General features: G+C 47.8%; 2 protein-coding genes across 12 annotated transcripts; both read right to left on the bottom strand.

Annotated features, from left to right (window-relative positions):
* Positions 1 to 1,583: 1,583 nt before the first annotated feature.
* On the bottom strand, positions 1,584 to 8,620 carry ehd2b (EH-domain containing 2b). Of its 6 annotated transcripts, none has more exons than XM_030107824.1 (8): positions 8,345 to 8,620; positions 8,210 to 8,259; positions 6,643 to 7,102; positions 6,062 to 6,238; positions 4,931 to 5,046; positions 3,283 to 3,695; positions 3,028 to 3,192; positions 1,584 to 2,933 (listed from the first exon to the last, which is right to left on the bottom strand). In XM_030107824.1, exons 3-8 carry the CDS (start codon positions 6,861 to 6,863, stop codon positions 2,385 to 2,387), a joined length of 1,641 nt encoding a protein of 546 aa, XP_029963684.1. In that variant the 5' UTR covers positions 6,864 to 7,102; positions 8,210 to 8,259; positions 8,345 to 8,620; the 3' UTR covers positions 1,584 to 2,384. The 6 variants fall into 6 exon arrangements, with proteins under 6 accessions (XP_029963684.1, XP_029963685.1, XP_029963682.1 ...); XM_030107825.1 differs by having other exon boundaries at positions 6,643 to 6,930; XM_030107822.1 differs by having other exon boundaries at positions 8,210 to 8,620.
* Positions 8,621 to 9,204: 584 nt separating this feature from the next.
* bicra (BRD4 interacting chromatin remodeling complex associated protein) lies at positions 9,205 to 22,349 on the bottom strand. 6 transcript variants are annotated; one of them, XM_030108163.1, is made up of 15 exons: positions 22,291 to 22,349; positions 19,594 to 19,639; positions 19,452 to 19,497; positions 18,875 to 18,940; positions 16,542 to 18,626; positions 16,148 to 16,336; positions 14,224 to 14,850; positions 13,837 to 14,059; positions 13,640 to 13,737; positions 13,284 to 13,418; positions 13,145 to 13,194; positions 12,907 to 13,055; positions 12,729 to 12,823; positions 12,525 to 12,630; positions 9,205 to 12,302 (listed from the first exon to the last, which is right to left on the bottom strand). In XM_030108163.1, exons 2-15 carry the CDS (start codon positions 19,632 to 19,634, stop codon positions 10,531 to 10,533), a joined length of 5,682 nt encoding a protein of 1,893 aa, XP_029964023.1. In that variant the 5' UTR covers positions 19,635 to 19,639; positions 22,291 to 22,349; the 3' UTR covers positions 9,205 to 10,530. The 6 variants fall into 6 exon arrangements, with proteins under 6 accessions (XP_029964023.1, XP_029964026.1, XP_029964027.1 ...); XM_030108166.1 differs by having other exon boundaries at positions 12,525 to 12,627; XM_030108167.1 differs by having other exon boundaries at positions 16,148 to 16,330.
* Between the last annotated feature and the right edge of the window lie 1,611 nt (positions 22,350 to 23,960).

Below are 23,960 nucleotides of genomic sequence, written 5' to 3'. Positions count from 1 at the left end.
GCGCGCATATGTGAGTGTGAACGTGAGCAGAGGTTGAAGGGAATTAGACAGCTGTGTGTGTGTGTGTGTGTGAGACAGGGAGGAAGAGAGAAGGCTTCAGACGGTGGGAATGAGAGTGGAGAGAGCCTCGGAAAATGGTGGTATGGGGACTTGGCAGGGGAGAGAGTGACTCACTGTTTATCTGGCCCGTCACTGAGAGACCGAGTGACTCCATAGAAGAGAAAATGTTATTAAATGAGAGGGAAATTAGACGTAATCACTGTAAGCTTTGTGGTGTGTGCTCTACGCTTTGTGTAAAAGTCAACAAGTTGATTCAAGTTTTGGTGAAGTGGTAGTTTGCTCTTCTTTGAGTTGCTCTATGTGTAAAAAAATAATGCGTGGTAACAAAGCTCGAGCTGACTGGCTTATCTTTTAAGTGTTATTCTACTCAGAGTGCTTTACGTGAACGTCTCAAGTTGTTCAAACAATCCGTCTATTTTCTATACCATCCAGCTCTGGAGCCAAACGCAGTCGACTGAACGAACGCAAACACAGGCAGATCGCCACTCACTCAGCACGGAGAGGAAGCCAGGCATGGCGTCAAATGCAAAGGAAAATTCACTAAAAATCTAAATTGGAAGCAAGTACAGCAAAATGTGTAAAAGAAAACTAGTAGGCAGACTTTAAGAATACTACTGAATCCGATTAAACTCTAAAGTCAGCAGGTGACGGAGGTGGTGCCGGGAGAGGAGGCAGCGCAGACTGAAAGGATGCATGTAGAGGATGTGAAGACACTGGCCAGCTGCCTTTAATTCTGCATCAGCTCAGATCACCGGGGCAACCAGCAGCCTGACCCAGCCTGTGCAGGCTGCCGGGACCCGGCATAGGGCTGGAACAGCACCGTGGTATAAGAAAGCACAGAGAGAACATGCAAACTCCAGTCAGAAATGTCCTGGACTTGATGAAAATCATCCAGCTTCTTTTTTACTCCGTGTTGAGAAGCCAGAGTTGTACATTTAGTTTTTTGCTTGATACAGTTTATGTGGATAAAACCATAATGGCTAAAGAACATGGACAACATTACCTTCTAAATCTTCTTATTGTTTTAACTCAACAAGGTTCTGATGGAAAATACACTGAAATCGGTCTTCATGTGTTCTGGAAATTTTGCTGCTTCCAAAAATTCTTGAAATTGTTTAGCTCCGTGTGTTTTTAGGACATCTACTGAACGGTATAAAAACCTGTCTGCCACAGTAATCCTCTTTATGGTAAGAATAATTAAAGCATGTCAGTTCTCAGGACGCTTTAGTTTGGCCAGTAATGGACAAGAGGTCATTTGGTTCACATCCCTGATTTAGATTATTAAATATATGTTGAGTGCGTCGTCTGGTCTGTTTCTGCAGAAGCATCAATCACTACAAAGCTGCCAGAAATTTTGTAAAACAGTGAGTTTGAGTCTTTCTGAGTTTGCCCTGTGATGGACTGATAAGGGGAACACGCTGACTGCGTGTTCCCCTCATCAGTCCATCACAGGGGAAACGTTCCAAGCTTTATTTAGGTTTGTCTAATTTAAAAAAAAAAAAAATGCCATTAAAGAGACTGAACACAGTCAGAGAACTTTATTTGGTTACAATAACAGTTAACAGTTGGTGGCGCTGTGCACAGTAGTCAATGTTACGCCATTCAGTCTAGTTACAAGGTTCTGCTCAGCTTGTATTGTTCTTTCATGTAACGGAGGTCTCGGCTCCTGCACATACACAAAACAACAGCAACAAATACAAAAATAATATATAAAGTCTGCACAAAAATGTGGCATTTAAAGCATCAAAGTGAAACGCGCTCAAGCTATTAATATATGCAGAGGGTTTTTGGAGATTTTTTTGATAGAAAATGCTATACACAAGTTGTTAGAGCAAAATAAACGTTTCCAAATACTTTTTTTCCTAGAAGAAATCCCCACTGGAGTGACCGTCTTCAGTGGAGTCGCTGCAGGAATGTGAGGCACTGTGAAGACTTACAGAAACTCTGTGTTCTCTGGAATACATGCTGAATACTGCTCATTCAGAAGGCGCTGACCTTTATTTAGTTCTGCTCAGCAAACACAAGTGGATATACTTTAAAAAGCTGCTCATATAAAAGCAAAGTTTGTGGGGGGAATGGGGGGGGGGGGGGGGCAGCCAGACCTGTGTGACTTCTAAATACACAATCGTTTGCGGGGAGCCCTTGTTATTAGTCTGAAATCGAAGACTTATATTTAAATACAGTATGTCCCATTGTGCAAGACTGAACTCAGCCTCAGAGGAAACGTTAAAGTTACATACAACACTGTGACGGGGGTCTGCGGTGAAAGGAGGAGTAAATACAGACAGCAGCACAGGCGTGACGGCCAACGGTGGAGAATCTCTCTACGCATCAGAGCCCTTCTGCCTGCGTTTGGAGGGCGGGATGAGCCGGTCGGGCAGCTCCGGGGGGAGGCCGTGGCCCTCCAGCTTCACCTCGATCAGGTGGCTAGCCAGGGCAAACTCTTCGTCGTCCAGCATGCCGTCGCGGTCCACGTCCGACAGCTTCCAGATGCGGCCCAGCACGGAGTTGGGCAGGCGGGAGCTCACCATCCAGTCCTTCGCCTTGGGGCCGCTCAGTTTGCCCTCGTTGGGAGCGAGGTTATAGAAGATCTCGTCATACTTGGGCTTGTCTTTGTTCACCACCCAGTCCTCCTCCTCCTCGCATCCTTCGCCGTTCTCCTCGGCGAAGGGGTCGCCCCCCGAGAAGGGCCCGGCGCGGGTTCCCAGGAAGGCCCCGCCCTGCACGCCCGGCTGCTCGCCCGCTTCCAGCTCCTCTTGCCGCAGGAGGGGCATCAGCTTGGCGATGTCTGCAGACAGCAGCTCGTCCAGAGCCGCCATCAGATTCGGCTTCAAGGTTTTGAACTTGGTGAAATCATGAACCATCAGTTGTTCCTTTAAAAAAAAAAAAAAAAGATGTGGTCAATTTTATCCACAGAATATGCAGAAATATATAGAGATCTAGAAATGGTAACAAACTGTGACTAACCTGCATCTTAGTACAGTCTGGAAAGTCTCCGGCAGAGATGTTGTGCTGCAGCTGTATCTTGGAGAAGATCACCGGCAGCTGATAAATCAGATTCTTCTTCTTATTGTCCTTTCTGAAGACGGAGGGCATCTCCTGCTTCAGGTAGCTGATGATGTGTGCGTGGACCTGAGAGGAGATCGCAGCAGGGCGTTAACACTCTGTTAACACGGAGGTCAACCTGTCACTGACCCAGTAAAGGGAAGCCGGGTCACCCACCCTGACCAGACGCGCCCTCTTGACCAGGTCGTTGAGTTTGCGTAAAGCCGCGTTGCGAGGCAGATTCTGGATGTCCGCAAACAGATCCTCCTCCTCCAGCTCAAACAGCTTCCGGTTGTCCGTCACCATCAGCGGCTCCGACCAGAAGGAGCCGATGTAGACGCGCAGGACCTCCGGCGTGCCGAACACCTTCCCCAGAGACCACATCAGGGCGCCGTACACCCTCATCAGCTGCTGGGTGCCCACCATGTCGGCCTTGTTGAGCACCACCCGCAGCTTGTCCTCGTTGCCCTTCAGGGCGCCGATGGCCTCCGAGAACTCGTCCGATATCTCCAGCTTGTGGGCGTCGAACAGCAGGATGATGCGGTCCACGCGCTCGGCAAACCAGCGCAGCACGGCCGGGAAGTCGTAGCCTGCGCCAGAGGAAGAGGCGGAAAAACTCAGACATTCATCATTTAAAATGTGCGGTAGGCTCTAAAGGTAAAACAGGGAAGGAGAGGGGAGGAGGTCAGCACAGACACAAACCCTTCACGCCTCTTATCTCTACCTGTCAGACCCCAACAGCTGCACTCCATGAAACACGTCTCAAAGAACCTGCCTCTAATTTAATGCGCGGAATATTTCAGTCCACTTGGAAAACAGATGAACTGCTCATATTTAAAACATATTCAAATCAGTATGGTAGGAATGTGAAAATCAGTTCACAGAAGAAAAAAACACATTTCCTCACTTCCTTGAGTTGGAACTGTCCGACAGCTTGGGCTTTTATCCCTACGTACTGCTTGAATTCCCACTTTGGAAATATTTTTTAAGACTACTGTAGTGATCAGAGTTAAGAAAAGAAAAAAAAAACAGTTCTGTCTTTTCTACTCATTATTTTCCAAAACACACAAGATGTAAAATATTACTGGATTAGATTAGATCGCTAGTATTGGAGAAGTATGGATGAATATGTCTTATGAATCAGTGATTTAGATGGAATTTATAGTCTTGTCCCTGATTATTAACAGTACAACACTCACACTGAAAAAAAACATACTTTTCTGATTCCTTCTTACGGGAACATACTGTATTTTCACAAAGTAAGCTTTGTTTTATGAGAGCCCAACAAGCAACATCCAGTTTCAGTTATTGTTCTTGGGATGGGGGAGGAAGTCTTGCAGATTTTCATTTGATGTTTGAAACCCCAACTATCCACACAGTCACAAACCACCAGAGTTTACATGAGGACATTTATTTTTTAAGCAAATCTGGATGAACTGAACCTTGTTAGTTGCTCATGCAGACTGACTTGAATCATGAGTTACTTGAACATGAGGAAATCCACAAACTTCTGCGAGATGACGGCAGTGAAGAGGATGAAGATGACGATGAGGGGGAGGAGGATGGCGGTTGCTGCTTCTCAACAGTACATTCCTCCAGATGGGCTGTTTCTGCTCCTGATTATGACTTCTGGCAGCCCTGTGTACTGCTGAGATGTTTTATTTTTTTGGATTTCTTTTTTTTTTTTTTTTTTTTTACGCCCCGTTGTTACTGTGACAGAGCGAACTGGTGCCATGAGTTAGGCGGGCGTGCCGAGGAGATGGGTTTGTGAGCTGATGATCGGGGATGCGTGTCTCTGCAGGCCCCCCCACTGCCCTCTCCTCACCTTTGGCACCTCGCTCACCTCGGCTCACTCTCTGCTTTGCCCCGGATAAGATTCCTGGCGTGTCGATGATGCTGATGCTCTCCAGGACCTGGTTGGTCATCTGGGCACACTGGAACCTGATGGATTGATGCACACAGGAAAACAAGGCTCACAACAGGTTCACAGAGGCCACTTTTGTTTTGAATGGAAAGAGTCTAAATCATGTGGAAACGCTGAGGCGCTATCAATGGAGCTAGCGTGATCTAAGGAGCAGATTGAGGCTGGCCTCTCCATGCTTCCATCCCTCCCACTTGCAGACCATTGTGTGCAGGCGGGACGCTCATTGCTCGGGGTTTCCTGAAGGAAAATGACGACTTCTGCCAGAATAAAACAATAAGGCTGGCTAACGATGTGTGGCCTAGAACAACAACTGCACTTCCTGAAGCTCATGAGCTTAACGAGTCCACCGGTTTCCCAGAACGGGAAGTCCGAGCAAAAAGGAGAGACGCAAACACGCTCAGCAACACGCCCTGTCGAGGGGCGAGAGGGACCCCGCTGGAAAACCTGCGTCAGAACTTCACAGCGAAGCCCCGTTAAGGGCCCTGCGCGTTCCTGTCGCTCGTGTCCTGAATGGCCATGCTTTTAGGAGGAAACAGCACCACATTGTAAAACATGTGACTTTCCAGTTGGTTTAGAGTGGAAAAATGTGCAGAGAAATCTGGCAGTCCAGACCGAACACTGGGTCTGAAAGAGCCTCATGTCTGCCGGACAGTTTCCACCGAGCCTCTCCGAGTCGGTGACTTCATGTGTTTGTCTTTGCTCCGAGAGGCTGCGGTGACCTCTGACCTTGTGTTTGAACTTGCGTACATAAGAGTTCCTGTTGAGTACATTAGCTTTCATCAGTCTCTCTGGCGATATCGCTCCCTTTCTCCGGTTTTTCCACAAATAAGGCAAGTGCCTCCCCTCGCTGAATTTTGGCACAAGTGCTTGACATTCCGATGGGTGAAAACACTTTTAGCACACTTTCTGCCTCTTTCCCTGCTTCCCCTCATTGAATCTGCTCGCCCAGTCCGAACAGCTCATGCTGATATCTCTCTGGCTCCCGCAGTGGAAACATTACACAACCCTGCGTGAATAAAATCCAGCCCTCACCTGTTCAGGAAGGTGTTTCCGAATGGGTTGAGCTTGCGGAAAGGCTTGTTGGGGTCTACAATAAGGGCATTCCCCGGGATGACTCCCTCCACATCCCCATGCATGATGGCCGTGAAGCAGTCGGTGGTGGGTTCAGGGCCCACCCTGCTCCCGGGAATGTCCTGCTCCAGGAGATACCTGTAAGTCCCAAAGATAGCTTGTGATTTCCTCTGTACGAACACGATAAATTTAGCAATCACACACTGATTTAAGGCAGCGGTTCTCAAAATGTGGGGTGGGTGGGCTCTTTTCCCAACCTCTGTTTCAACAGTTTTTTTCTTTTTCAGAATAATTAATGGAAAATTATGATTAAAAATAAATTTCTGGAAGGTAAAACTGTGACATGATAAAATGAGCTTCGGTGCATGAGAACAGCTGCTGCCTGTATGTAAAGACATGCCAGAAATTTTCACGTAGCACAAGAGCGGTTTTGCCTTTTTACTGTCTATGATTCTCAACAGCTGTTAGAAAAAGACGCGTGTGCACACGCTGAGAACCTCTGATCTAAGGGTGATGTGTTAAGCAGAACTGCAGGGCCTCACTTGATGAAAGTGGTCTTTCCCGTGGAGTACTGTCCCACAACGAGCACCATTGGCTTGTTGTCAAAATCCGCATCCTCCAGGCTGGGAGAGTGGAAGTCATGGAAGCCATAGTACTGCTCCAGAGGCAGCAGCTTCTTCCGATACAGGGACTTCAGCCCTTCTGTCACGGTGCGGATCACCTCCGGCGTCTTCTTCACATTTTTCCTGCCCCAGCGCGACATGTTGATTGACTGATGAGTTGACGGGGAGCTTCTTACGCGCAGAAGATGTTGTCTGGAGCCGTCTTTCCTGTGGCGGAACCGTGGAAAACGTTCAGGTGTTTCCTGTATTTATGCGAAGGCTTCTCACTCGTCCTTGAGGCCTCCTCTGGACACGCCTGCAGGAGCGATAGGGCCCGTGTTTTGTTTGAAGTTGGGGTTTATCCTCTGAGAAAAGTCGCCACACAGACAACCTTTGGCCCCTGAAATGTGAGAAAAAAAAAGCAAGACAAGCCAAATACAATGAAAAGAAAAAAGAGATCGCTCCACAGCCCAAGAGAGATCTGTTTTTGTGTTGCTGATGATCAAAGTCTGTCACAATGTAGAGTACGGATGTGGAATCTGAAGCAGACTGCAGCAGATCAGGAGTCTGCCAAGCATTGTCCAAGCATGCCTGGAAAAAGCTGGTGTTCGCACCGCACAGCCCTGTGGAGGGGTTCGCTCAGGCACAGCTCCTTTCTTCACACTGAAATGAGTAAGACGTTCCTTCTATCCCCTGTGGTTCCTCCCAGCGGGCCACAGCATACGTGCAGCAACTGTTCATGTAAGGGGAAGGACTTCTCGGGAGGTTTTGTTTACACGGAAAAAACAAATGTAACCCTCCAGTAATCTCGCATCTTGTGGCGCGCAGAAACGCAGGATGAGGAATGGAATATGGAGCTCATTATAGAAAGCACAAAGGTGAGAGACGTGTCAGCAGAGGGGAGCTCCTCTGTGGAGAGCTTCTCCTGCAAACCGCATCTGAACAACTAAGATAAAGGGAGGAGAAACTCTGCCCAGAGGAGGACAGAGATCACAGCCCTGACATGTCACAAGACCCGTGTGGAGGGAGGATTTGTTAAAATGGCGAACCCTGGAGATCTGAAGAAGACTCATTAAAATCTGCCATCACATCCACGAGTACTGTGCCAGCCGAGCTACGGGAGCAATTTATGGGATTTCTGTAGGAATCTAACAACACTGGGATCAATTTATAGAGTGGAAGGGTGGTGGAAAAATGCCCTGTGGGTTTGTGGACCACAACTGCTGCACATATATGAACTTAGAGCAAGAAGTTTTAGTTTGCAGGGGCTACGGGTATCAGTGGAGCCGTCTCGTAAAGCAGCCAAATCAAGAAGGAAATGGAAAAGAAAAGGTTTCTAATTAAGTGATCCTTCCGATGAGATCCGACCTTCACACATCAGACACAATTACATTCTATTTTTCTCAACGTCACAACCACACAATACATCTTCTGATGGAAAGTTAAACAAGTTCACATATAATTAAGTCATTACACCAATATTTGGAGTTTAAAAAGTTGTATTTACCAAGTTTTTATGGCGCCTCTCTCTCGCTCTCCAGCCTTGCCCTCTGGAGTCTGGAAAATATTTTTGACTGAAGGAGACACACACACACACACACACAGTCTGTCGGAGGAGCTGCTGCTACATGTATGGGTGTACCTCTGACAGCAAATAGGAGCCTTCAGCGCAGTCAGAGGCGATCGCTCTTCTCCAGGCTTTAATGTACTTCAGATGAGCCTCAGATCTGGCAGAGAAAGCTTCACTGAGCGCGTACACAGCGTGCCACACTCGGATTTTTTTCCCTCCCTTTGGCTTGCTTCTCCCAGTCCAACACGCCGCCTCCTCCTCCTTCTCTTCTTCTTCTTGTTGCAGGGATGCCTGGCAGCACTGTGGGCAGCTCTAACACTCCAGTCGGGGCAGGGATGAGCTGCACTGTGACCAGAGGGCGTGGACAGGAGGAGGAGGAGGAGGAGAGGAGGAGGGCTGTGAATAAATAAGTTGGGTGGAGTTTTTGTTTTCCACTGTAAAAAAAAAAAAAAAAAAAAAAAAAAAGACATAACTTCACAGACTACTCCTGCATATTTCAGGTGATACGATCTACCCCCAGAAACCAGCGGCAGGTTTTTTTTTTTTCCTGCTCCAAATACAGCAGCGTGCCGCACTGTACTGATGTGACAGATTTTTTCCTTCATCAGTCAAAGTCTCTTGCTCCTCCCAAACTCTGTGAACCTTCCAAGCCTGGAGGCATGTGGACCAGCTCCCTGAATCCACGTCCGTGCACCACCTGCTGGCTGTGTGGTGGACAACACACACACACACACACACACACACACACACACACACACACACGCCCCGTTACCGCCCCTCAACCCCACCACGTCCCGCTGACGACCACACAGCTCCTCCGTCATCGTTAGTCATTCACAGGAATGCACCCTCAAGAGGAAGCATCGCGCTTCACGCTGCAGGACAAAACCCTGAGAAAGAAAAACAAAAAAGCAGCAGCAGCAGCAGCAGCGTTTCATAAAAGAAGCAAGGTTTAATTTACAGTTTTACTAAATGTACATTTCTTTTTAAAAAGTGTCATTATACACAATAAATACAATACAAAATTAATCTGTAATACTATACTTCAAATTCTCTTACGGTCTTTTTTGTACATTATTATTGTTCCTTTTTTTCCCCATTTCAATGCTTGTGCTGTGTTTGTGTTTGAATTGTCCACCAGGCTTTAAAAAAAAAAATAAAAAAATAAAAACATACATGGGAGGCAGGGACACAGAGGCAAAGAGATGAGACTCTCTCACTCACACACACACACACACACACACACACACGCGCGCGCGCGCACACAGAAGATGTGTTAAAACTTGCCTGACCGCTGCGGACTGAGATGCATAAAGACTGAACCTGGCATGAAAAGCAACAGGCAGGGCAGGTGTGTGGAGCGCGTCAAGGCGTGGTCTAAACACACGATGCTGGAGAAAGCATCTGACGGCGAAAGCAGGAAAAAAAAACAAAAAACAAACCTACTTTCATTTACATCCTGCCAGATCAGTACTTCAGTATCCAAGCACAGACGAGAAGAAAACCCTTCAAACGTGTTTCGCTGAAAAGCGCACGCAGCGTCTACATAAAAGCATGGTGGAGGGTGACCGACCGCTCAAATTAAAGACGAGCAGCTGCTGTGAGACTAGTGTAACTGAGCTCGTGTGTTTAAATGCTATATAAAGTCACGGATTATTGATTACTAAGACGGACTGCATCGTTTCAGCCTGTTTGTTTGCATCTGTCGGGCAGCGTTACGTCTGTGGCGAGAGGCACGGGACTGCAACAGTTTCATCCTTTTCTGATGAGGACAGTCAAGTGAAGAGACAGTAGAGACAAGCTGCCTGATGTTCGCTCGGACAACCTGGAGAGAAACCGCTGAGAATGGAGAGTGGAGCCCAGGCAACATGAAAGGAATGTATAAATACTGGGAGGGGAGGGGAGGGGAGGGGGTCAAGATGAGCATGGATTCAAGAGAACAGCCTTTTTTTTGTGTTGTTTCTCTTGTCTGCTACACACAACACACTCACAAACACACACACACACGCACACACACTCATAGCCTGTCAGGCACCTTCAAGTCTGCAATGTCACCATTTTACCTTTGACCACACTCATTTAATGCGAATGGTAAGGAAATGTCTGGACAATTCAAATGGACAAACAGAGCCAACACAGCTTGGCAGAGTAGTACAGTGATATTGTGTTCACAGCGCCCCCTTCCCCTTCCCCTGCCCCCCGCACTGTCCTCTCAGTCCCGCCCTCCCCCGTGTGTCCGGCCAGCGGCCGAGGGGCTGTTATCTGCTCTGAGTCTGGGGCACCAGGCTGCCGTTGTGGCCGCGGCCGCCGACCTGAGGGTGCTGGGCCAACGAGGACGACGCAGAGGCCGAGGAAGGGGGCGGGGCCGCAGACCTGTGGGACGAGGACGCCGAGCCCCCCGCCCGCTGACTTTGGTGTTGGTGGGACCTGCCGCCCCCTTTGATGTGGTGCCCGCGGGCCGAGGGCTCCTGCTGCAGGTTCAGGATGCTGTCGATGGCGCACTGCAGGTGCTCGTTCAGAGAGTCGTCCGGAGGGCTGCCGCTGGAGAAGCTGGCATTGTCCATGTCAGGAGAGTCCGACTTGCAACGTTTGGCAGGAAGCAAAGAGTCTCGAGCGAAGGAGGACTCCGGGGACGGAGGCCCAGGTGCATGCTGGTCCATCCTAAACGTCCCCCCCACCCTGTGTCTATTTTTTCCGCTCAATCTTTTAAAAGTACTTACATCTGTCTCTTGGTCTGTGTGCTCCTCCGCCCTCTCCTTGGCGCCCTCCCTGTCGAGGAACTGCGGGAGGTGGTGGTGTTGAGCGGTTTTAATCCCGCGGTTAAAGACCTCGTCCATTTCGCTCAGCCCCTGCACGGCGCCGCCCAGGCGGCCCCCGTCGTGGCTCGCCTCCGTGCGAGCGTGCAGGGCCTCCCTGTCTCTTTTCTCCACCTTCACGCTGGCTATCACTGTTCGCTCTGAGGGAGGGGTGGAGGCCTCGTGCCTGGGGGGCGACGGCGTGGTTCTGGGGTAGGACAGACTCTCGTCGCCGCCGCCCGGGACGCCGGGCCGGACCCGGGGGCTGATGTTTTCCCGGTAGGTCTTTCGGAGGGGCAGGCGGCAGGTTGTCTGTGAGGGGGTGGCAGTGGAGGAGGGGTTGTGTTTCAACCCGGCCGTGTCGTGGTGATCCAGCGTCCCGTTCATCTGCGTGGAGGAGGAGGAGGAGGAGGAGGAGGATGGCGCTGCGCTGGAGGGATTGCTGCCTCTCGACGGTGCGTTAGACTGAGAGGTTGATATCGTGACCGATAACCCGGATGAAGCAGTGCATACGGGGGACTGAGTTCTGATGACCGAGGGAGGGGGGGTCGACAAAGGGCGGGGCTTTGCATGTGGTCCAGCGGCTTCCGGCTGAGTCTGCTGCTGCGCCGCCGACTGGCTGCTCGGCTGAGGTTGAGGTGTGTGCACCGGATCTAAGGCAGTGTTGTGGACCACCTTACTGAACCCAGTCTGATCCTGCTTGATCTTCAACTTCAAGCCGATTCTCCTGCGGGCCTCGTAGGTCTTAATGGGGGGCTTGCTGGTTCGCTGCGGCAGGGCGTCGTCGTCGTCGGCCGCCGCTTTAGAGCCCGAGGAGGAGAACGAGGAGGATGCTGATGGAGGACGGCTGAAAGAGGAGCTCTGGCCGGTGGGTTCGGTCGCCGGCTTGGCTGCTGCAGCTGGAGGCGGGGGGCAGCTGCTGGACCAGGACACAGAAGCTCCGCCCCCTCCCTGCTTGATGACCAGCTTGGTTGGGGGGAAAGGGGAAACGGACGGGGCGGCAGGGGGAGCTGAAGCAGCAGGGGGCAGGGAGGCGGGAGCTGGAGCTGGAGCTGGAGTCGGGGCGGGGGCAGGATTCGGGGTAACGTTGGGGAGGGGGGCCGGGGCGGGGGCAGCGGGTGCAGGAGCAGCAGCAGCAGAAGAGACGCCGGTACTCGCTGGCGTGGGTTCAGCAGGTGATGATTTCTTTTGAGAGAGGACGCTCTCCAACATTCGCACGTTTGCCACAAACTCCTCTGCGTGGACAGAAACACACTGGCATCAGCATTACGATACGAGACAGACACAATCCAAGCTTTACGCTGCACACCTGCTGCTTCTACAGACACTTTTTTTTTAACCACTTATTAACATTTCCAAGACCAAACTAAAGGTTGTGGCCAAAAAAGAAAGGATAGAACACAGAATAACTCCTCTACACTTCATTTATTCTACAGTAAGCCCAGATGGAAGAATACCTGGTCTCTCCTTGGCCAGAACCTTGTCCTGATTTAAAGCGATCTTCTCCTCCTGAATGAACATCCGGTCGATCATCACCATCTCTGCCGAGGGGCCCAGTCTCTGCTCAGGTACAAACGCCAAAACCCATCAGTTCGAAATCAGCTCAGGAAAGAGCAGACAATGAGAACAGTTCCAGTGAGCGTCCTGCTTTATATACTTACTTTTGACTCCGCAAAGAGCAAGTAACGATATTTATCCAGCATGGCCTGGGTCCTTTTCAACAGCTGGCATGAGACCCTCTCAAACTCATCATCCACTGAGCACAGAGGAAAGAAAATGTTCACGGATTGTAAACAGCGCGCCTGAAGCAGCAGCTGCAGGTGAAGCGGCGCCGGTTACCTCTTTGATAGTCTTGAGAAGAGTTGGCAGTTCCCTGGTAGAGATGGTAAGGCAGCAGTCTGTGCAGTGTGTCCTCGAAAGAGTGGAAAGGAGCACTGTAGTTTGGATGAAGCGCTGAACCCTGATGTTTTCTTAGCTGTTCAAGCATCCTGCAGTGAGGACGGAGGAAACGCGTGTTATTCAAAAACAAGTCCTTACTAAACAGACAAATGCGCCCGCAAACAGCGGCGGCTCATACCTGGCTTCTTTACTGGGCTCTGCACTGAAAGGCATTTTCATTGTTGTCGTCTGTGACGTGAGCAGAGAAATGGATTAGAACCTCTATACTGCAGCCCTAAGTATTCAAACATTTTGAGTACTGGGCTCTTCTCGTTTACCTGAGTTTGCACGGGAGCTGGGGGCTGTGGAGCAGGCATTTGAGTCAGGTTACCTCCCAACACCTGTATCTGCATCCCACCTTTCCCCAGAGTCATCCCCCCCACTGAGCTGATCACTCCTGGCTTTGGCTGAACCTGGCAGGAAAAAAATCAGAGAAGTTTTAATGTGGAAACTGAAAAAAACAACATCTTCAGACAGTGAGGAGTTGTGGGTTAAGGGGTTCAACTGTGGGGCCACTGTGCTCAGGGACTCAGTAGTGGGATTTGAACCGGTGAGCTTGGCCACCAACAAGGGCCCTGGGGTGAATCAAGTGCCCACTTCTGCCATTAAGGAATGGGTTTGTAAGGTTACTGACCTGTACAGGCTGAGTAAGGCTGGCAGGAGTGACAGTCTGATTCACCATTGCTCCAGCTGGCCCTTGGCCTCCTGAGAATACCTGTAAGTCACTTGATGCTGAAAAAAAAAAAAAAAAAAGAGTAAATAAGAGTGGTATTATGAGAGTGAAACACACTGTACACAAACATGCTGAAAAATGCGTGTTTGGTGTCGCACCTGTAGCAGGAGTTTTAACGAGCACTGACGTCGGCTGCAGCATTGAGGGGAGCGGAGCGGGAGCAGCAGCGCTGGCGGATGATGCGATCACCACTTTATCAACAGGCACACCTTGCTGGGAACTGAACTGACTGGTGGCTTGAGGCTGAGGCTGAGGCTGAGGCTGAGGCTGAGGCTGAGGCTGGGGGGGCTGCTTGGCTTGGATCATGATGCTATGCTGGACCTGAGAACACAACAGGGAAATTTCATACTGATTATGTAGAAAACTGAAATGCATCATGGACCACAGACTTATTAGAACTCAAGGAACAAAAAAAAGGCAGACTGAGATTTCCTCAACAGCTTGAAGTGTTCGAGCAATGACAGCGGAGTGGGGTGAGCATGTACCTGGTGCAGCTTCTCCAGCAGCTGTTTCTGCTGAGGCGACGGCTGAGCGATGGACGACAGAGTCTGAATTTGTGCTGCTATTATCTGCAGGTGGTGCTGCTGATCCGACGTCAGGCCCTGGATGGGAAGCTGGGTCTTCACGACGGCGGTGGCGCAAACGCTGACAGGAGGCGCAGTGAACTGGTGCTGCGCCGGCGGTGCGGGAGGAGGCTTGGGCGACTGCGACATGGGAGGCATATCCTGTTGATAAGGGGCGGGCTGAGAAGCCGGCCGCGGCTGGGGCTGCAGCTGAACTTGAATGTGCGCCTGCTGGGGCGGCGTTTGCTGGGGCTGGCCTTGGGCGGCGGGTTGAGGGGACTCCGCGATTTGGTTATGGACAATAAAGAGTGGGGGGTGAGATGAAGGCGTGCACGAGCGAGAGGGGGTTTGGGGCTGCGGCTGAGGCTGGGACGGGGGACGCGACTGCTGCTGATGGTGCGGTGACTGGATCTGCTGGCTCAGGGTGAGAGGGGACTGCGAGGGCTGGGGGCTTTCCGCCACCGGGGGCGCGGCGGCGTGCGACGTCAAGGCTGGCGAGGGGGACATGTTCTGGATCTTCAGGGGCTGTTGCTGTCCACTGGAGGGAACCTGAAGGAAGCCAATCACAACATATTGATATGCTTGTCAAGGTTAAAAAAATAAATAAATAAAAACAAGAAATTAAATCAAATAAAAGCAAGAAATTGGGACAGGAAGCAAAAATACATTAAAATTTCAGCATGCACAGTGCATAATCAATATGATTCTAGTACACAATCATAGGTTTCACACAGAACGGGGCTGGAGGATACGGCTTTAGCACGATCTTTATCAGTACACATTAATTCGATCAATATCTATACTGCTATACTACATATTTGAATGATCACATTACAACTCGGTACAATTCCAACACTTTGGTTCAAATTTCTACTTTGCACATTGGTGAAAATATGTATGATCATATTCAATTGGAAAAAATAAAAGACAGCATAAAAATATCACCCAGCCCCAGTCCACTCGAACACGAGCTGAACAACAAACAAAAGCAAAGTGTTAAGACTTCAAAAATCTAGGAGACGCTGAATTAAAGGTAGGAGAAGGCTGATTTCTCGAGCACTGGAGGAGGATTACACATAAAGAGGGAGCAATGATCATTTGGCGAGACAAAAAGGAAAACTATTGATGAAAGCAAGAAGTCAAGGTCTGTTGGTCTGTGATGGTAAATTAGCAGGTGATCTGAGGACTTCGGGAGCGAGGGTCAGGGGAGCGTGTGATTCGAAGGGTTTTTTTTCAGGGTGGGATCATTTCACTGGTCAGACTGGGGATTATTGATTACAAGGGGTGGTGGCGCTGTAAATGTCCCTGAATGGAAAGTGGAAGATAAAGATGTTTGAGATGATTCATCAACAATTAGTGAGTTACCCAGCAGATGGAAGTGAGTTGACTTAATTTGACTGAGTCGTGTTAGTGAGGAAGTGAACAGGCACCTTGGCAGCCCTTCAGTTAATGAGTATGGATTGTTGTTTTATTATGATTATTTTTCCACTATCAGAAAATGCATGGTAATTATGAAAAACAAACAGAATACCTTGGAGATGCTTGGCTTCCAGCCATATAGTGCATAAAAGGGGTGCATTCAACCAAAGTACTGAAATGACTGATTGACACACAGAGGAAGTGTGGACAACTGGAGTGATCATGCCTTCACACAGATGAAGCAATGCAAGAAAAACACACAAGCTGCAAGCAAAGGGTTGACTTTGCAGTGTCGGAGTGGTGAGAAACACAGACAACTGCAGCAGAGAGATGCAGAGCAGTGAAGGGAAAAGGTAGGATAACCTGACATTGTGGTGGCGGCAGCAGTAACAAGTGGGAGGGGCTCAACATAAAGGGGCATTTCTACCTGCTTCCCCACTGTTGTCATGGGGGAGGGGCCAGGGGAAGGGCTGTGGCTCTGACCCACCCATGAGTCTGTTAATTGGCTGTCATGGACAGCGGGGGCTGGAGTAGTGACGCTGTTGCTGCTGACGATTACAGACGCCGGAACGCCCACAGAGGGGGTTGACTCATTCTCTGTTTGATGGTGCTGCTCCTGACACAAGTACATTTACCATTTCAGAATGGGGAGGAGGGAGGAGAGGAAGGGGGTTGGGAGGAAGGGGGAGTAAAATTGTAAACCAAAGAGGTCAAAACCAACATATCACTCCATGCATGTTATGTTTTTTTTTTTTTTCTTAAAAGCAAATGTTAACAGTACACAGATGTAGCAAACAGTTTGGAAGGAGAAGTAAACTGACCTGTTGCAGGAACATCTGCAGAGACTCCTGGCTCAGGATCATGCTGGACCCTTGGTTGGTGAACAGTAACCTTCCCGGACTGTGCTGAGCCTGAGGGGGGACCAGCCCCACCGCTGTGACGGAAGAGGAGGTGGGAACAGACATGGACGGAGAAGAGGAGGGAACTGTGGTCGCTGTGGACACAGAGGGAGCCGGTTGCATGGCGAGGATCGATGACTGCTGTACAAGCTGCTGAGGAGGATGAGCAGCCTGGTCCGTGGAGCTTCCCAGCACGGTAACGCACTCTCCGGGCTGGCCTTGAGCCATGGTTACGGCTCCCGTGCTGCTGGGGACTCCACCGGGCTGCTGCTGCAGGGCGGGCTGAAGGCTGACGGCAGGACTCAGGCCCTCCACTTGACTCAGCATGGTCAGGGAGTTCTGGATGGGCATGCCCTGTATGACTGTCTGGGCATGACCTGAGACAGTGTGGGTCTGTGTCTGATTTTGACTCTGAGCCAACGAAACGGGCATCTGAAAGAGTGTGGGCGTGCCCATCTGGCCATGTTGTAGCTGAATGGGTCCGGAGAGGATGTGGGCAGCACCAGGATGGCCCTGTGAAGTCAACACCTGACCCAAATTGATGTTCTGGTTTGCAGTTAAAATCTGGTTTGCAATGAGTTGTGTACCAGGCCCCTGACTAGTGATGATGTGGCCCCCAGGGTGCTGCGTGAGGATCTGTCCACCCGCCTGTAGCTGCGGCAAGAGAAACTGGTGGTTTTGACCTTGTAGAACAGTCTGAGAGGGAATAACGATGCTGCTCGGTTGGTTTAATAAATGTACACTCAGAGGCTTTCCAGACGCTTGTGCTGCTTGTTGCTTGAACAAGGTTTGTTGAAACTGAGGGCCTTGTGTTGTGGCTTGTGTACTCAGGACAACATTTGAGCCTGGCTTTCCTGTCAGGAAGGCGACATTCTGAGCAGCAGAAACTGGGAGCTGCTGCAGCCCAAGAGCCTTATGGGCATCATTTTGCAGGGCTTGGGGCGCTGGCTGTGGCTGGGACTGCTGCTGCGGCTGTGGTTGCTGTTTAAAGAGCTTCGGTTGGATGGCTCCCCCCTGTGGGGGTTTAGGCTGAATGGGTGTCGGTGTCCTCTGGATGATCACGTTTTGCATGATTTGGCCTTGGGTTTGCGTCTGGGGTCCAATTCCTGAACTTAGAGGGGTGCTGCTAAAGCCCACAAGCCCAGCGGGAGCAGTCATTGTACCACCACTGCTGCTGTTCGTGCTACTGACACAAACGGCAGGTCCATTTAAAGCTGGAGATCCCAAAGTGGCCTTGTTGCTTTGGATCAAAAGTCCACCTCCCGAGGCTCCAAGCCCTGCCTGAGAACCAGCTCCTGAAACCTCTGCTCCAGATTGGTGCAGCTGGTAGCCACCCATGGCCTTAGCCAGGATTGGTTGCCCAGACTGATTGATAGTCATGACTGTAGGCTGACCCACAACCTGAATCTGTCCGATCCCCAAATGTCCAGACTGACCTCCGTTTGAAAGAGCTTGGATACTCGAAATGGATTGAAGTGTCACATTTCCCAGGCCCACGGGCTGCATAAAAGGCTGAACGCTAATGGCCTTGTTCATGACTTGGGGTTGGATCTGAAGGCCCTGCTGAGCGAGCACCGATCCCAGCATGTCAGCTGTCGCGTTTGGGGGGGTCACCGTGGCGTTCGGGGCTGATCCAGGGAAAATCGCTGCTGTCCCCCCGACACCGATGCCTACACCAACCGCAGTGCCTCCCGCCCCAGAGAGGCTGGCATCGGGCAGCGTCTGAACCACTTGTGTGAGGCCTGGAATTCCAAAGGAGCCCAGGTCCAGCTCAGCCTCGGCCTCCTGTAGGCTTTGCTCTGTGATGTTGGCTTCAGCCAGGCTCTGCTGCAGGATGTCGCACGGCTCGTGGTTCGTCCCAATGCCATTGCTCCCACCTTCTCCACCCGGGGATCCTCCCAGGATGTCATCATCTTCCAGGAAGTCCAGGTCAACACTGACTCTGGGGAGGCCCGTCGACTCGTTGGCCGACAACTGGACCGCCGGCTGGACCTCTGGAACATGGCCCTTCAACAAAATGGATGAATAGAAATCAGAAGAAAACACAACCGTGCGATGTTAAGTTTCTGATCCTCCTATTGAGCGTTGAAAGTGAAATGCAGACAGGAAACCCCACACGGACATCTTGTGTGAAATCGCAGCAAATGAAAGCTTGTAAAGTGTAGATAGGTTAGTAGAAAGGGAGGGCACTTGGAGATGCATGCTACATAGATGGATAGAAAACAGGAGGAGGAGGATTGGGGGATTTTACTCACCCCAGTGGTAGAGAAGAACGAGCTGGAGGGGTCACTCGAACCATCCAAAAGGTCGTCAGTGTCCAACTACAGACACGCCCACCCAGGATAGGACAGACAGAAACCAAAAGCACCCAAACAAGCAGGCAAAAGTCACCAGGACAGAAAAACATACAAACCATCAAACAGAGGAGGGCAGAGGAGGGCAGGGGAGGGGCACAACACAGTCCAGACAACCCGGATTGTAAAGAACCAGTTAAAAAGATAAGCGACAGAGGGGCAAAATGATAGGAACCACAGAGTTGGGAAGCGTTAGTATTAGCATTTGTCATTCTGTGAATTAGTCTAATAAAAAGGGAGGACAGGCTGAATCCACAATGAGTGCAATCAAAAAGCAAAGGCAATCAATAAGTAGAGAAAGCAGTTAAAAGGATAAATGAAAGCAGTGAGGATGCGGGTTTCAGGGTGCGGCAACATGTAATCTGAGCGTGACTTAAATACAAAGTCACGTAACTGATGTGAGCACTTACTAAAACACATTAACTCCCAATCACATCAATTACAAATTCACTCCTTTTTTACCCCCACTTATACTCACATGGGTCTCAGATCCATGAAGAAAGTCATTGAGAGCTTCTGGGTCACTGTAGGAGAAAAACACAGATTCACAAACCTGCATGACGACGCCGATGCCTGGATTCTTTTTTTGATGACATTGAACAGATTTCGCAGCGACTTACCAAATTACATCTAGAAGGCACCTGCCGTCTTCATCATCCATGACAACTGTTAGAGATGACAAGAAATTTCTTTTGTAAGTCTGACAATGACTTGTCTAATCATCAATTTAACCACTCAATTATAAAAAAAACAACAACAAAAAAACATTCTCGTGGAAATGCATATGATCAGCTAGACTTGGTGTGGAATTACATTTATATTATAGGCACAATTTATGGACACAAATGTGAGACTTTTTAACACCGTATTTAAATTAAAGCTAGAGCTAAGAAATCCAATTCAACTTACATATTACAAAGGCTAACTGAACTGCACTAAATGATATCTTTCTCTGCATGCAAGCATTATTGGCAAATCAGAAGAAGTCCTGTTGTATTTCACCTCGTTCTTGCAACATTACATCATACCTGGAGAAAACACATTATAAGACACAACAACTACTTTGCTTCTTAAATGCTGTGGGCGAAACCCGCAGATATGCATGTGATCACTACACGAAAATGAACAACCAATGCAGTGCAGTTTCATCGGATTAAAATTGAGTCCAAGAAGAGAAAGAGCACTGTTATTTGATAATATAAAACACAAAGCACAAGGACATCTCAACTTCTTACTTTTTTGTTTCTTTATGTATTCTGAATCATATCACAGTTGCAATACTCAACAACAGTAGCGGAGAATTGCTCTTTATTCTACTTGGATTTAATAAGAGTGTGACAAATGTCACAATGCTTTTGGACAGCTGTGTAAATCCTTCCTGTCTTTCATGCCAATCTGCTGCGCCCAAAGCAGCGATAACCTTCAAAAAACATCAAAGCGACAGTATTTTTTCTCCAAGTCGGAATTCAAGGTGTCGATCATGAACATTTGCATTGATAACTACACAATGCTTCCTGACCAGCTACATTTTTTTTAAATATTAATTTATACTTGAACACATGATCAGTCGATCACCTTAATATTGACTCTTTTAGCTCCCTCCACCTCCTTTTTACAGGGCCTTAAATGATGCTAGCTTGTTTTTGTAAATAATAATTTGTTCTCATTGACTTAGCAGATCAACTGAGGGCCAAATAAACAAATAAAAGGAGTTAATAGTAAGACAGTAAATTTCTAATGATTTCATATCAAATATGCAATAAATTCAATACATCTTTAAGATGCGCTATAGGACACATTTTCAGCTTTCACAATCACTTCTGACCAGTGGTTTTGCTGTGCCTGTAATTTTTTTTTTCATTAAAGGTGAAAAAAATAAAGCTGTTTTTTTCATTGTTATAATGTATACAGTCCTTTGTTTCACAGCAAACTGAGATGAATTAAAATACTGTATTAATTGGGTTTCTCAATCACACCAGAATGGGCATGCTAAAGTTAAAACTTGCTTTAAATTGGACTATTATTTACCTTAATTATGGTTTGTTTTTCAAAATGTCTTCATAGATCAAATCAAGAAAATTCCCAAACAAAGCCAATAGTAAACACCAATCTCCAAATCCCATTGTTGCTTTTTTTCAACTTTCAATTACCAGTAATGACTCAAAACATTACATCATCCTTCTCTGGTACAACTATATCCAGTTAGAATAAAGAAATCATCTATAAAAGGCCATTTGTTTTTAACAACTGAATCTGAAAAATGTGTAACACAACTGAGCTCTTAACACAAATGCACCAAAGTTAAAACTGAAATCAAAACTGATCACAAATTGAAATACATGATATTTTCACATTTATTCCATTTTGTATGATTACTGTTCGGCAGGCATCCAAGCGTCAAGCTGGACTCAGACCGAGAAACATCGGAGAATTGACAACAAACTGAAAACGCGCGGTTTTCGCACCGCCGCTTGTAAAGATTTCCAGTTCGGAGTCTCACCTGATTAACCACAAGTCACAACAACAGCGCACACTCCCGAGCTCATACAAACACATAAAACCAGCGCGACTTAAAGGACAGGCACCTTACCGGCGCTACGAGGAGAGCGTCTCCCCGCTTGCCGCTCTGTAAAGGCAGCGGATCGGAGCCATTACTCGGTCCGAGCAGAGCCAGTGCGCAGGATATGAATGGAGACGCTGCAAGCGGCTTGCTACATGCTAGCTGGTGTTTTTATACAGCTTTGCATGCATATTTTGCTTTTTCCTGTCAATACGATGCATTCAATGGCTACACGACCCACTTAAGACTGTAATTTATTAAAACGATTGATTTCAAAACCGCGTTTCGACTCTATTTTCGATTATTTTGATGCATCTGGATTGACTTTCGTTAGCCTAGCAGGCTAACCTGCTAAGCCAAGCAGCTATCAACAATATTGAGACGTACAGCTAGCATGAGCCTTTGACATTCAAAACAAACCACCGAGTGATACAAATTTAACACCCGCACCGTACGCTGGCATCGTGATTCAGCCGAGATGAAGCGCTATTGTGTGCCTGGAAGTGTAAATGCAGCTGCGTAGCTAGCTATCGCTCCTTGCAAGCAAAATATGAGTTAATGTTGGAATACTCTTGGATGAGGGGGGTATGCTTGGGAATTCGGTAGAAAATGAGCACGTTTGCCGGGTCGTGCGGCAGCGTGTGGTTTCGATTGCGTTAGCTGTGCAGTTTGCCATTTGTGCGCAGTGTGCGGTTATTGCACCTTTGTTACAGTTTTGCGGATTTATTGAGAAATAGCGACGTTGTAACAAACTCACCCGAGACGATAGAGGTGCAGGCAGCGCGGGGTCTCCAGGACAGCCTCGCACGGGCTGCTGTAGAGGACCCGACAAGAGGCAGGAAACAGGAGGCTTCCGCGCTGCCTGATTCAAAACCGCCTTGTTTTCGTTTGGTTCGTTTCCTTATCGATAACAGACAACAGTATCAACATGCTGTGCGTCAATAAAGTTAGAAACAATACCGAGATTCCACAATCGATATCTTTATTAGTAATTGTCTGCTCTTCCTTTTTTTCCAGGCCGCAGTTTTTCTCAGAGAACGCAAACGAAACATTTCAACTATAAGGATGATTGCAGAGAAATATTCTGAGGTCCTTTTTACCTTTATAATTTATTATCATAAAGAAATATACCAGCATATATCTTTTGTTAATGGCCCTGCTGTTTGCTATATCCATCTATCTTTCTGTCTGTCTGTCCATAAAACCACATGTGCATGTACACACACTTATACGAATAGATAGATAGATAGATAGATAGTTTTGTTGAAAAAATGGTTATTTGGTGATAACAAGCTCTGAGGTGAACATATCATGACAGGAAAACAGAAATATGTTATATTTTCTTATCTCCAAATCGATTGACATTGTTAACTAACACAAGATCAACGACCAACTCGCAACATGTTTATTTCAAGAAGAAATCTTGAAAATTCTCAACTCTTATAAATCACTTAAAAAGCCATAATTCTCATGTGTAACATTAACAATGATATATAAACAAAATGAAAAACCATGGTATTGTTTTACATTTTTACACGATGATGTTGACAAGAGATGATTATGAACTGAATGCAAATTTCAAGTAAGTCATTTGAGAACTGTAATGTTTTATGGTGTAGGTAGACATAGCATTTGACGACACAGATGAATTGCAATTATTCTGTTGCTTGTAATTGCACAGACACAGTGAAACTTGGCATGACGCTAAACCTGATAAAAGCCGATTAAGCAAAGGGTGGTTGGTTATTAGAGGATTTCAAAATCAATTACCGTAATTAACATTAGTTAATTTTTACCAATCAATGTAACATCTTGAAGCCCTCTGAGGCAACTGTTGTTGTGATACTGGGCTATACAAAAATAAATTGATTGATTGATTGATTAGGTAATAAGCTTGATAACAACCTACTGATTGCTGTTAAAGAGTTTAGAGAACTTATTGAGATCAAATAAATTGATACATTAGTTAGAGGTTGATCAATCCATCCATTTATTAGTGGAATAAAATCACTGGCAATTGTAATTTCTTCAAAGTATTAATGTAGTGTTTTGATTAGTGTGGCCCCTATGATTCAGTTAAAACACAGTCATCACACATGCAATAAGGAGAATTTGCATTAATCTCAAATTTCACTGTGACTACTTAAGTGTAAATGCAGGCCGAATTTTCTGGGTTGTGAGGTAACACAAGCCTGACAGATATTTCATTACAGCATCTTACATGACAACAATGGTGTGTAGCTAAGTAATATGTTCTGGCTATTCCTTGTAATAAGTTACCCTAGCCCTTGTGCTTCTGGACTTCAGGTTCCTCCCAAAATATACATGTTGGTTATGATTTGATTGACTGTAAATGAGTTGTAGTGTAGTAGTAAAGTAGTGGGATTGTGGCTCTCAATGTGGATGTCCTATTTAGGGTTTGTGCAA

This window comes from Salarias fasciatus, chromosome 14, assembly GCF_902148845.1.
Source record: "Salarias fasciatus chromosome 14, fSalaFa1.1, whole genome shotgun sequence".
Taxonomy (NCBI): Eukaryota; Metazoa; Chordata; class Actinopteri; order Blenniiformes; family Blenniidae; genus Salarias; species Salarias fasciatus.
This window is presented reverse-complemented; position numbering and strand designations above follow the sequence as displayed.